At 38.3% G+C, this 13,776-nt stretch overlaps 1 protein-coding gene across 1 annotated transcript in view; it reads right to left on the bottom strand.

Moving 5' to 3' along the window:
- Nucleotides 1-13,776, bottom strand: part of MYO16 (myosin XVI) — a 252,767-nt gene that overhangs the window by 220,940 nt on the left and 18,051 nt on the right. The window contains exons 2-3 of the mRNA XM_057390020.1: nt 9,782-9,852; nt 5,991-6,134 (exon numbers count right to left, since the gene is read on the bottom strand). Coding sequence (XP_057246003.1) covers nt 5,991-6,134; nt 9,782-9,852 — 215 coding nt within the window. The remainder of the gene's footprint in view (nt 1-5,990; nt 6,135-9,781; nt 9,853-13,776) is intronic.

Below are 13,776 nucleotides of genomic sequence, written 5' to 3'. Positions count from 1 at the left end.
TGCCATATCAACTATATGGGGCAGCAGAAGAGAGTTACAGTCCCATAGAGATTTCCTTTCTGCTCCCACCAGGAAGTCTGTTCCTGTAAACTTATTTCCAGTAAAAATATATCATCTGATTCTGGAAAAGGGATTTTACACCAAAATGGAAAGTGGATTATACATACAGTGGACAGCATTCTATACCTGACAGATCTCATCTATTTTTTGTTGCTGACTGTAAATCTAACTAATGATTCCATGGCAACTCCCTTTTGCACTGCTAAGCACAGATTTTCTTAAGTTCTTAAAYTGGGGAGAGAAAAAACATTCAGCCTCATTTTTTTTAATTGTACTTTCAGCTTTCTATGCCAGATTTGCATWTTGTGCTTCAACTCTAGGTTCCAAAAAGTACATCATGAAATGTATTTAATTAGCTGGCAGACAGAAGGTACATTTACTTTTCCTAGTAAGGTCAATAAAAAGACGTATTAAGAATGTTCTGAGGATGCAGTACCGATCTCCGCTTTTCTAGTTAATTAACTACTATGTTTATTACAGTAATGTTTTCAGATCTATGGAAGAATGAATAAAGAAAAAATCTCTACTGCGCAACATGATGTACAAACACTTCAACACCGTCTCCACCTTCCTAGTTTMATTTGACAAGATCTGCATTGCAGATGGTGAAATTGTAACATTCATGTTGCACACTAAAAGGTGTCTCCTTATGATAGTAAAATAAAAGGAAGTACACTATAAAAAACATATTCTCATCAGCTTTCTTTTTTTTCTGTTGCTCTCAGCCTCAGGTCAAAATCAAAAGATTTCATGATTCTTTGAGAATCGGRAGGAGGGAAACAAACCACCCCTGAAACCAAAATTAAAGACACATTGAAAAGCAAAAATCATAGTTATCAGCTTGTAATATGTGAGCCAAACTATAAAGCTCCATGATTGCCTGCGCTATGCTCTAAAATTAAAGTGTCATAAACAGCAAATCACAAAGAAACCTGTAGTTTGTATCACAGCCATAGTTACCTTGAGACAAAGAACAAGACACAGGAGCTCAATATATTGAGTGTGAATTTTTTAATGAACACCTAGAAACCATGSTTCAAAGAATGAGAGGAAAAAAGGTCAGAATTCAGGTAAATATATCACAGAATTGCAGAGACTTGAATCAGAATTTGATCAGTTTGATTACATATCAATTTTTACCATTTAATTTTCCAATGCTTTTGAAGTAGAAGAACAGAGAKGAGGAAATGGGGTGGCTGAACTGCTTGACTTCCTTTGCCTTTTTAAGGACCAGTGATGATCCTCTAAAACACAGGAGTCATGACAACAAATAACGCAGAGTGAACAAAAATTAAAAGAAACAGAAAATGCATAAAGTGGTATTTTTATCTACTTTTTTTATCTTGGCCTCAGTAGCCAAGGTTAATATCCAAAACCACAACAGTATCAATGTTTATTCTACCGCATGTGTGCAGGTTCTCAGTGGGATTGAGCAATTTTCCTCACAGCAGCCAGTMTGGGGCTGTGTTWYGGAYTTGTGCTGGRAAGGGTGTTGATAACACAGGGATGTTTTATTGCTGAGCAGCACTCACACAGAGCCAAGGCCATTTCTGTTCCCCATCCCATCAATGCAGGTTGGAGGTGCAAAGGAGCTGGGAGGGGACACGGACAGGACAGAGGGATGTCCCACACCATATGGCCTCGTGCTCAGCATATAAAGCTGGGGGAGGAAGGAGGAGGATGTTCAGAGTGATGGCACTTGCCTTCCCAAGACACCGTTACAGGGGGTGGAGCCCAGCTCTCCTGGAKATGRCTRAACACCTTCCTGCTCATACAATGTCGTGAATTAATTTTTCATTTGCTTTGCTTATTGTGTGCAGCTCTTGCTTTACCTATTAAACTCTTCTTCACTTTCACCCTCCTTATTCTATCCCCCATCCCAGTCCTGGAGAAGTGAACRAGGGACTGTGTGGGCCTGAGCTGTCATGACAAGAAGATTGTTTGAATAGTACATAAGAGAAGGTTACCCACTCATGTATCAATTAAGAGTATTTGAAGCTAAAAATTTAGGGAAGAACAGTTAGATAATAGTAAACTTGGTTATAAGTTTACAGGTGTGGCCATTTAAAGGGATACTGAGAGGAGTAAACATTTCCTGCAGCTAACAAAGAAGGAGCAGCATCCAAGTACTGGGGCTCGAACATTTTGTACCTATGGCAGCACAGGACAAAGAAATTGGCTAGTAAGCTACAAATCTTGGCTAGTGTTTCACTTCAATATAGAACCCGTGAAGGAAAGTAATATAAAATACAACGTTTCAGTGCGCCCCAACTAATGGAAAAAGAGCACACCCCAACAGGACAGAACTGCTGACAGGGCATCCAGTTCTGAGCCCTCAAAAGGCAGTGAAGCAAGACACAGCAGATACTTTCAGTGAATCTGGTTGCTCTTCACACTCTCTTAAGTGATTTCATGTGGGCACAGACGTACATAAGCCTACCCATCTTCGTGCTTAAATGAAAAGCACTCTRGCATTCTCTTCAACCTGCTCCAGGAGCCTCCTTCATACAAAATCCATGAAAAGCAATTCCCTATGGCACGGGGAGAGCACTCGAGGCTGATGAGTGTGACCTTTCCCAGCTCTGTAAGTGCCCGTACGGAGCTCTCGGATCTCTGCATCTCCTCACGCACACGGCTGCCCCGGTGAGCTCCTCATTGACCGACTCTTTAGCACACACGGGATGTGCCTCTGGGCTCTCCAGTCCAGCTCTCCCCCTCCCCTTGCTGACAGCTACAGACCTGGGAAGATGTAAATATGCCCCAGGAAAACTGTACCAGCCAGGGTAAAATGTTGGAAATTATGGAAAGAAATAGCTTCAAGCATTTAATTCTGCGTCCATTCCAGAAACAGCGCCTGGAATTCCAGCAGCCTTCCAACAGGGCACAGCAGATGATTGCCACATTACAAACAGCTACAGCCCCTCCTAGTTTGCAGTGAATGAGCTTTGACTGTACCTTTGTTATCCGCCAGAGCAAAGAAAGTGTGAGTTACCACAGCCAAGATGATGAACAAGTCACTATCTTGTCTCAGCCACAGAAAAATAAAGTGGGGTAAAGTCAGAAACTGGGCATGTTTAAGTAAGTCTTCATTGATAGCCCTCTCAGATCTACATATACTATATATTCCTTTTTTTTTTTTTTTTTTTTCTATTTCACCTTCAGGAAATGTTTTGAAGTCCTCCCTGAGAAAATCACCACTGGCTTCTGTGACAGTTTTCCAGGAATCAGAACTTGACCAATCAAAGGATCATGTTGTTACCTTACAGGCCACATCTTTAAAACAGAAAATATGGTATTGTCTGGCCAATAGTCAGTCCAGAAGAAATATTTATTTAAAAGTAATTCCTGAGGATACAAGAAGTATTATTTTTTTCTTCCAGCGGAAAACTGTGGCATAATAGRAGCTGACTGTAGCTCATATTGGCATTATCGAGGCTCATGCTACACATTAGACATGGTCCATGAAACACTCTAACCTCAAGGCAAAGTAATTTCTAATATGAATTGCTCACGCAAAGGCAGTTCAGAATTGTGAAAAATAAGTCTCTCCAACCTCAATTTTCATCTTCACTTTGTCAAATGTTATTAAAGCATTAATGTCATGGTTCAAAAACTACTGCTTACCTAAGAATATTTACCTTCCTCTGCCATCTCTTTACAAATATTTAAATCTCAAAATTTAAATATCTTTATTTTGACTCCAGAAGGAAGAGTATAAAGTTACTAATTATCCAGTYAAGGAAGTTCTGCCTTTAAAAGTGCTAAATTGTGGGCAAATTTACCAGAAGTTATCACAAATAATACGAACAATTCAAACTTTATCTGCAAAAATTCGTGTGTGTACCCCAGCTTACTGGATTTTTAATACATTAGATAACCTATTTATAGATAACCTATTTATACGATGATATTAGAAAACACTTAGAACCTTCAGATGAAGGCAACTTGTAATAAACAGGGACCAAATCAAATTAACATTCAAATGATGGGCACTAGGAAATTTTGGATATAACCCTGCATAGACATACTTGAGGTTTAATTAGATCAAACTTCTTGCAGAAACAGGCAAGGAAAACCTTACAAGTGCCCTCTATAACCTCAACTGTTCCTCTTAATGTCAACAACCAGCACTGCATTCAGAATTGCTGAAAATTCCCCCAATTACAAGACTTTCCCACAGTACAAGAGTTTATAGAAATGAACTGCTTTGTTCTAACTTATCAATCTAGGAGTACATGCAGAATACAAAGGATACACAGGCTTCAAAGACATCTACTTTGGACAGCTCAAGATAATACAAGAAATAAAACATCACCTCAAAATTTTATCCTTTATTTGCCAAGAGTAATGAAAATGTTTAAAATCAGATATATCTGGTGACTTTTTTTTTGKTTTTTTGTTACTGTACATGTTGCCCAGTGAGTTTGTGGACTTGCCATCCTTGAGGAGTTGGTCCTGGGCAAGCTGGTGTACCTAACTCTTGACTGAGCAGAGGGAATGAGCTCCATAATCTCCCAAAGAGATTTCATTAAATGCATTATCAAGTATACAGTCTAAAAATATTTTTCCCTTTCCTTTACTTGAATACTAAAATAGAATTATAAGCATGATAAGAAATTCTGACCTTGTAACGACCTATTTAACATAAACATTTTGAAATTATACAAAAAGATTAAAAAATTCAAGTCAGGCAACATTTCTGCACTCCTGTTTTAAAGAGCAGTATCACAAGAACAGAGAGTGAGCTGCATTAACATCCTTGCAAAAAACTAGTTTTTGGTCCTAGGAGTGGAAGCACAAAACAGAGCCACAGAATCATTTAGACTGGAAACAACATTTCAGATCACAGAGTGCAACCATTAACGCAGAACTGCCAARTCCACCACTAAAYCACMYCCCTATCTGTCACATATACACACCTTTTAAATACTTCCAGGTATGTTGAGTCTGCCACTTCCTTGGGCAGCCTACTCCAACATTGACTCTCTTTCAGCACAAAAGGTGTTTCCTAATATACAGTCTAACCTCCCCTGGCGTGACTTGAGGTCACTCCTTGCCCTGCTGCTTGCTACCTGGGAGAAGAGGTTGCCCCCACCTCACTACAACCTACTTTCTGAGGCTGTTCTTCTCCAGCCTAAAGAACCCCAAATCCCTCAGGTGCTCCTCACAGGAGTTGTGCTCCAGACCCTTTCCCAGCTCTGTTGCCTTTCTCTGGACACTCTCCAGCCTCTCAGTGTCTTTCTTGCAGGGACTGGCCCAAAACTGAATGCAGGACTTGAGGTGTGGCCTCACCCATGCTGAGTACAGAAGGACAATCACYGCCCTGCTCCTGCTGGGCACGMTATTGCTGATCCAGGCCAGGATGCCATTGGCCTTTTTGGGCCCCTGAGCACACTACTGTTCTCTACAAAGGCTGAATGCCATATCTTATAGCTATATTGGGCAAAATCAGCATTAAAAAGTCAAAGTTATTTATATAAATATTAAATYTGTCTCATTTTGACTGTGTCCACAAACCCGTTTTTATGAACACTGAGTGTAATGAGCCAATACTTGCTTTTCAGAGGGAGGTTTTTATAAGAYTGTCTGAGAACTCAACCCTTAACAGAAAGTGACAAGGAGAAAAGAATAGAAATTATCTGAATATCCCATCTGGGACTCAGTGCTTATCACAGATATAAACTCCCAACCACAGAGAAGAGATAGGAAATACTTGACATKGATGTTTGCAATTTATTCTCATTGTAGTCCTAAAAATACCTTCTAAAAATCCTGAGAAGCAAACCAATGTTAAGAAAAACACGAACACAATACAGTTTCACTGATATGATTAGTAGCAATATGCTGCATTCATAGAGCAGTTTCAGACATCAGGGTGCTACATTCTGTCTCCTTTTCAAGCACACAATGCATTGGATTGCTTTACTTACTAGTAGCAGTAGCAGGACAATATCAGGATTATCACAGGCACAGGCTACGTGCATTGATGTCCAAAAATCCTCATCTTGATGATTTACATTTACTCCTCTGTCGATTAGAATTTCTGCAGCAAATGCATTATCATAGCGAGCACACTAGGAGAAAAAAGMGCAGATTAAGGATGCTGTTTTCCTCAGTGTACAAATCAATTTATTACACACAATTTAAATTAGGCAGATGATGCATTATAGTTAAGGTGCTGTGTTTGCAGGGAACAATAGCTGAGGAATTTACAGAAATAATTGTGTGGAGATCACCAGTTCTATGTGYATGATTCACAGAATCCCCTATTTCCTGTATGAAATCTGCTGAATCTACAATAAAGATAAGGCTTTTTTTCTGTTCAGTATTGTCACTCCAAATCAGTGCACGGGCATCAGCGAATGACAATCACATCATAACTGGTGGCATCTATGTACACCCACACATCCATGAATTTCTGCYTTTCATGCAGTTCATGGCAATAATATACTCATCTGCATACCCACTTCTATTTCCAATCCACTACATATACTGATTCCTGTTCCAGTCTCTATGCCAGATAAATACTCTGCACACAAATGGTGTTTTGGTGGGATGAGTGATACCATGCGTGTGTGTGTGTGTGTGTGTGTGTATTTCCAAACCTTGGTGACAGTCACAAATTTTAGTAGAGAACAAGAAAATGGCCTAGACATTGTTTTGACCTTACTCCTCTGTCACGTTTGTGATTTTTTATGCAGAAGGTTATGGATAAAAAGACAGTAACACCTTAAAAGACTATCAGGGCACCTCTGGCCTTACATACAATCTCAGCAACTCTTTAGAGAAGGATCCTCTCTCTCTATCCCCACTGAGGAGAGGTCATGGGGAGACTTATTTCAATCTSGCATGGAAGCCAGGACACTAAAGGAAGGGGGAAAGAAGGAAAAGTGTGTAACTGGATTCAAGTATGAGGTCAAGACATAGCTGAGATCTTCAGCTGAATGCAGCAGCTGCATGTACTCCTGCAATCATAAATATAGATAACCCAGAAGATGAAAATTAAATTCTATCAGATAAAAAGCAGTCCTGCCTTAAATGATTTCCAAGTATATTGACTATTAAATTATAGAACAGAAATTGGGTTCTGATCTATTTCCTTTAGCTTGTAACTTACCTGGCAGCTCTAGAAACAGTTTTGTTTAGTTGCATCAGTATCATTCATTGAATCAGTACAACTTAACTTGAGCTACTCTATGTTGAAATTTTAACAAATCAGAGATAAGACATTTTATACTATAGATCAACATAATCAACCAATCACATTTTCAAGGCACTGTTAAGCCAAAAAAAAAAAAAAAATCTAGAGATGACAGGTATCACTGAGCAATTTGGTGTATTAATAATAGATATAAAGCCTTTTGTGATCTGCTGCAGCTTAGATCTATTGCTGCTCCTTAATTCTTGCTTAACGGATTTTGTGAAACAACTGGACAAGCTGAGTTAAAGCTACAGAATAAAACTGCTACACACATACTTTGTTATCAGGCAGCGGTGGGTGATTGCCTGTGTGAATTGACATGACACCATTTGCTTCCCACAGAATGGGCAGCTCAGGCGAGTACTCGCCTTTTATTGTACTTCTCTCATGAAACCTAAAGAGAGTTCAGTGGATACCTTTGAAGCTCCCAGAGCTTCCCTAGATTCAACCATATTGGAATACTGTCTACAGAGATACAGACAGAATCTTTACAAAGTGTCACATTTAATTTTTTTTAGAATTATACCCAATTTTGGAAGCAAACAGATATAGAAAAGGAAAAAGGAATTACATAATGGAACAGATTTTAAGAAAAACATCAAGATAAATGTATTTTCCATTCATTCTGGCATAAAAACATCTAGCCTACAACTGGAAAGAATGAACACTAAGCTCCCCTTTAGACAAAGCAGCTTATATAGAATCAGAGTGGTAAAACTAACACTTAGAGTGGATCTGAGTGGGCTTTAAGAATGTAACACAGATGTGTGCTGAATTACTAGTTTCAATTCTTGCTGGAAAATAATCTTGGCTTATCTTTTTCCCTGTATCATGGTTCTCCTCTCCTGTCTATATTGCTTCCAAATCAGGGTCAAATTCCAATTTCATTGAATTCAGGTTTGCCTGTATCTCCGCAGGATGAGCATTTTCCTGTAAATGAATTATGAGTAACTCTTACTAAACAGGCAGTAGGTTACACACAGCTTACTACTGCAAATTTCTTACTACAGAAAGCTTTCCTTCCTTTGGAAGCATATGTGTGCTTGTGAAGCAGCAGGCACCAGTTGAAAGATACTGWCTGTGACAAGGAATTGGGGCATGATGCACATCAAGAAACCTAAAAAGGCACAGTTCTGCTGAAGATTTTATCTGCAGTTAAAAAGTGTGCATCAGCTAAACTAGACAAAACAACCTTAAATCCCTGAAGATTATTTTTTCTTTCTTTCATTTTACAATGCCTGAGACTTATGACAAATGACCCACGCTGAAGATACAGATTGTCTCCYAGGGCCTTTGACACAGGGGAAAATCTGGGATGCCTCTGTTTTGGGAATCCCAAAGAGAACATTTTACTTGGATTGCCTTTTTAAAGAGTGATTGAGCACCTTTACAGCAGACAAATCTTTGGAGGAGATTAAAGAGAATTAAAATTTTCTCTCTTCCAAATCAGTACTGAACTTTCCCCTTACCTTGGCCTCTGTTTCCTAAAGTCCTTGGCAAATAGCATGGCCATGAAAGATGGAAAACACAGATTAATTACATAATGGAAATGCTGTATCTTGCAAGAGCATGGGCAGAGGTGTGCTGGAATCCATTAATATTACAGGGACTCTTTCTCACAAATAAATTACTGTATTTTGTATACATGCTATGAGAAATTTAACCCAACTGCTCTAAAATGAAACTGCATTCAGCAGACTGAATGCAAAAGTCTGCTTCAAAAGTCTGCCAGCAGACTTTTCATTACTTTGCTCAGTCGCATTTCCTTTACCCACACTGCAACAAAGTTGGATTCAAACGTCTTTAAATGGTTTCACATTGAATAGACRGCCTGTCTGCAACTGAAGCATCACAGACCAAAGAAAAGGATCATCAAATTTAGGAATTAATTATGAATTTTGCTACCACCGTCAGCAATGCCAAAATACTCCTATGGTACTTTATTTCTGTCTGCCTGTCAGTCTYTCCTCCACATGCCCTTATCTCTTGTTTTCATTTTGGTTATTATATARAAATTGTTTTTCTTTTATCTTCCTGTTCCTTAATCTGAATTGCTATGCAAATAATGATAAACTAAATTGTGCCAAATATTGTAGATATTGTGCCAAATATCCACATGTAGGAAACTGGTGCAAGAAAATATGAACAAAAATAAAAGGAAAAATGCTAATTCATGARTTTTTCATATAGGACCTGTGAATCTCTGAACCATATAATTTTGTATTTAGGATCGAGCAATATTTTCTTTGTTCTTTCTTATTGCACAGATAATTTATAAAGAAAACATTTAATTCTCCTGTATTAACTACTACTCCTGTGACATGATCCATTCTTTCGTAAGCAATCTGAAAATGACCCTTTATTTAAAAAGCATAGCTGGATTCAATCACAGCCATTATGAAACTCAGTGTAGATAAATTATTGCTAAACCTTTCTTTTTTGTTAATATGCCAAATCTGCCATTCACTGTCCCACTATATTCATCCATGGTCACTAACACTAATCCTGAATCACTCTTACCAGATGGAGCAAGGAGCCTCCTGAGGAAAGCACCATATGAGGGTCAGCACCATCCTTCAACAGCCGGAGCACTGAAATATCAAAGAAAAGAGGAGCAAGAGTTAACAACTAAATATACCAGCAGTATACCTAACTCTGCACTGTTAATAGGCTGATTCTTCATCACCTTCATTAGGGCATTTAATACTATACGAAAACCCCTTATATAACAGTGCAAAACTCTCATKTCTGCATTTGCCATCTCACCTGTTTTAATAGCTAAGCCTGTAAAGCAAAAGACCTTTGATAATGAACACTAAATACGAACAGCATCAAGGACTCTTCAAGTGTACAGATGAGCGCGTCAGTTTTGTACATTGGAGAGGGGAGGGGAGGGGAGAGCTGGAGGAAAAGAGCAGTGTCAAGGTCACAATAACCTGACCAGTTCATTTGGGAGCAAAATCATAGCTAACTGGTGTTATTTCACTTTTCAAAGTACCCATGCGACATATTGGATTTTTCAGTAAATACTTGAAATTAGAATTCATAACTGATATCACTTGAAATTAATCATCATACCAAAGCTAAATGATCTGCACTCAATTTAACCTTTCCAGTGCATTGTCAGATCACTGATGCAGCATAATCTTTAAAACAGTATTTGGAGCCAAACTCCACTYCCAGTTACATGTATCAAACCCCTCTGAAATGAAAACAGGCTGGTAAGTGCAAGCAAAACCACAACCCTTCATATTGGTGYTTGCTCAGCTGTGAAAATTCAGCACTTTTCCCCCATGGTCTTTATTGCCTTTRTAACCTTTTCACTCTGAATCAAAGCAATGACTAACTCATGGAAACTGTTCATTCCTTGAACAGCAGCAATGCCTGACAGTACCAGGGGACTCCACACCAGCACTGCAACCCTGTCCTCATTAAACTGGTGTGAGGAACCCTTTTAAAAGGCCTCTTTCCATGAGAAGAACTGCCAGTGATGTTTCCTGAATAGGAGTGCAGGTGGGTTGTGTCTCCATAATCTGGAAATCTTGAGCTTAATTCCTTGTTAAGATCCTGCATGAACTTGTGCRAAAAACTGCAAAGAAATTTTAAGTTKTGACTACACCAGAAATGGGTTCCACTGAGGAGTCAGTCCTATGGGAGAACAGAGATTTGTCTCAAGGCTCTTCCATGAATCTGTCAAGAGACTCATGAACGCCACCTCCTTCCTACCTGTGCATTTTCTCTGTTTTCCTTCTCTCAAKAATATATTGAAACTCCATTTTCACAGTACATTTAAACTTCTTACAGAATGCAGACACAACCTTTTTGAAAGGGGTCAGTTCTCTTTTCAAATATTGTCTATTTATAGCAGTAATGTTTTCTGAACGTGAATTATTTTTGACCAGGTGCCCTAGAAAAATTTCTCCTAAGAAAGAATATTTAAATAGTCGCAAGCCTATAAAATTCGAGTAAAACACTTGGTATCATTATTACTAAACACATCACACATCAAAATCCACTGGTATAATGGACAAATATTTATAATAGATAGACAAATCCATTTAATGTTTTCCTCTTTTTTAAACTTTGAAGATCAAAGATGAATCAAAAGTACTGCATAAATTCTTATTTTATGAATAGTTCCATGATACCTTTCTTCTCACCAAAGCTTTTACCTCATTTAATTTACRCAACTGTAAATACAGGCAGAACTGTATATGTTCTGCCAAATGCCACTTTGCARTTTAATCATTATTAGAAGTCCCTGTTGCCCACAGCACATCCACCAAAAGTGGATGAATTTGAAAAWAATTCAAATATTAGGTAATATAGAATAAAAGAAACCTGCTAAGCAAGTTAAAAAGCACAGAACCAGAGTTCTGGGAAAGTACAGAAATATTCACAAAATTTCATAGTTTTGGGAGAAATGGATGAACAAAAAAAAGCAAAGCATTCCTTTCTACTCTCACAGATCCACAAGTCTCATAGTAACACTTGTCCTCATCCAGACAGAGACCATCAAAAACAGAGTTTCAGAATTAAAAACTAAGTTTCTTCCTTTTTTTAATCCCTAAATTTCTGACCACATATGGAGATGCTCTCTCGACCTCCGGTTTAAAGTGAGTAAAGACTTATTATAAATCCTCCCTCCTTAAACAGGTGAGCAACTACGTCCTCCTCAAGAGTTAATATTTCCAATGTTGCTATTCTATGCCATTTCTGTAGTAGGGCAGAAAATACTGTTTCCATATCACAGAAGATTTCTTAAGGCTCTGAAAATAATTTCATTCTCCCAATCCCATCAGGGTTTTACCTGAAGAAATAAATACTCCAAAGTGCTCCCTTTCTTCCATCCCCTGTTTTCCATGGGGGAAAAATGCACGTATCACATGGTGGCAGAGCATGTACAGAGCATGTACATGTGGGTTGGTGGCAGAAGTCTCATATTGAGTAGGACTGATAATTCACATCACACAGACTACCAGGGCAAAATATGCAAACTCTCCTTTCAAGTGGGAAAAAGTCTGTGTCCTGAATCAGAATTATGTGCTACATTCCTCTGCACATAAAAACAAGTTCAAAAAAAAAAACCCAACAAAAAAAAACCCAAAAATAAACCACCAAACTTTCCTTGAATTTATCCCCCCTGCAAAACAGTAAAAAGAAGAAAATCAAGAAAATAAGAAAATCAAGAAGATCACAGAAACAAAATCCCCTTTCCTACTATGCAACTTGCTCAGGTAATTTACCTAAGACTTGACTGCTCAGTAGGAAAATGTTCACCTTATATTTAAATTTTTCTTTTGATAGAACTACTATGTAGAAGCAGTTACATAGTAACTACCAGCCACTGCTAGTAATTTGGGACTGATTGTCCTAATGAGGRCAGAAAGTTACACAAAACTATTCAAGAAATGCTATATATCTCTTAATTAAATTTAAAGCAAGCTTTCACAAGACTCTTACTTAAAACTTGTTCTACTTGCAATCTTTCATGTAAGGAAAATTTACAGAAAAGATGGGACTGAAAATGGACTTAAAGGCAAGGAGCTGACATTTACCTGAAAGAAAAGAAAAACAGAGTAAAAAAGTTTAGCAAACTCTGAAGCCTTCTTGTGTGTATATAAACAGGTCCATCTGTTCTCTGATATCTTTTAGATTTGACACACAGAATTACTGAATACTTAGAACAGAATTTCATACCTAATTTCATATCTAATAAAGGTATTTTAGAAAGCATTGGATGCATTTAAGTCTCATCAGAAAAGAAAGATAATGATCAACAGAACTTTTTTACGTTTGCTTGATGTTATAATTTTAACCAAATCATTACAGAGAGCTGAATACCTTTTTACTTTCCATTGATTATATTGACTAGATCATGGCTTTTTATACAGCCTTAAAATGCAGAACAGTCATTACTGCTGTGCCTGTTAGCAGGCACAGGTCTTGTACTAACTCTGCCTGTGGAACTAGGGCTGTAAGCCTTACTTTTTCGGTGCTTGTCTTGGCTTGCTTTAAGCTTTGTTTTAATTGTTATAGCAACTGGCTGATGACAAGGTGACAATTACCTAACACATTTTAGTTTTGTAGGACTGTGGTGTGTAATGTATTAGGAATTTTGATATACATGGCAGAACCTGGCACTTACACTGTGCTGTGCTGAATATAATCTATCTACACCAACACAGAGAGCTRCCCATGACCTTATGTATGCTGCAGACAAAAGGAGTACTGATCTGAAATCACAGCAGAGCCTGGAAGGTGAATTCAGTGGGCTCAGGGCTATCACTAACTCACCAGGAATCTGCTACTGATGGTAACACAAACTTAGGAGCTGGGCAGTGTTGCATTCACAGCAAACTCAGTTTTAGTAGCAACAGAACAGACAAAAATAAAGGCGCCTAACAAATGTAAAACCCAACAGTTGGCCATCTACGGTGCTGTATATAGAGTACCAATGTATGCTCCTATTAGCTGTTCCTCGGGGGAATAGCAGACAGCAAGTGTTAACTTTG

Source organism: Malurus melanocephalus, unplaced genomic scaffold (assembly GCF_030028575.1).
Source record: "Malurus melanocephalus ecotype Western Australia unplaced genomic scaffold, MMel_1.1 scaffold_1, whole genome shotgun sequence".
Lineage (NCBI taxonomy): Eukaryota > Metazoa > Chordata > Aves > Passeriformes > Maluridae > Malurus > Malurus melanocephalus.
The sequence above is the reverse complement of the archived record's forward strand: the minus strand, read 5'-3'. Positions and strand labels throughout refer to the sequence as shown.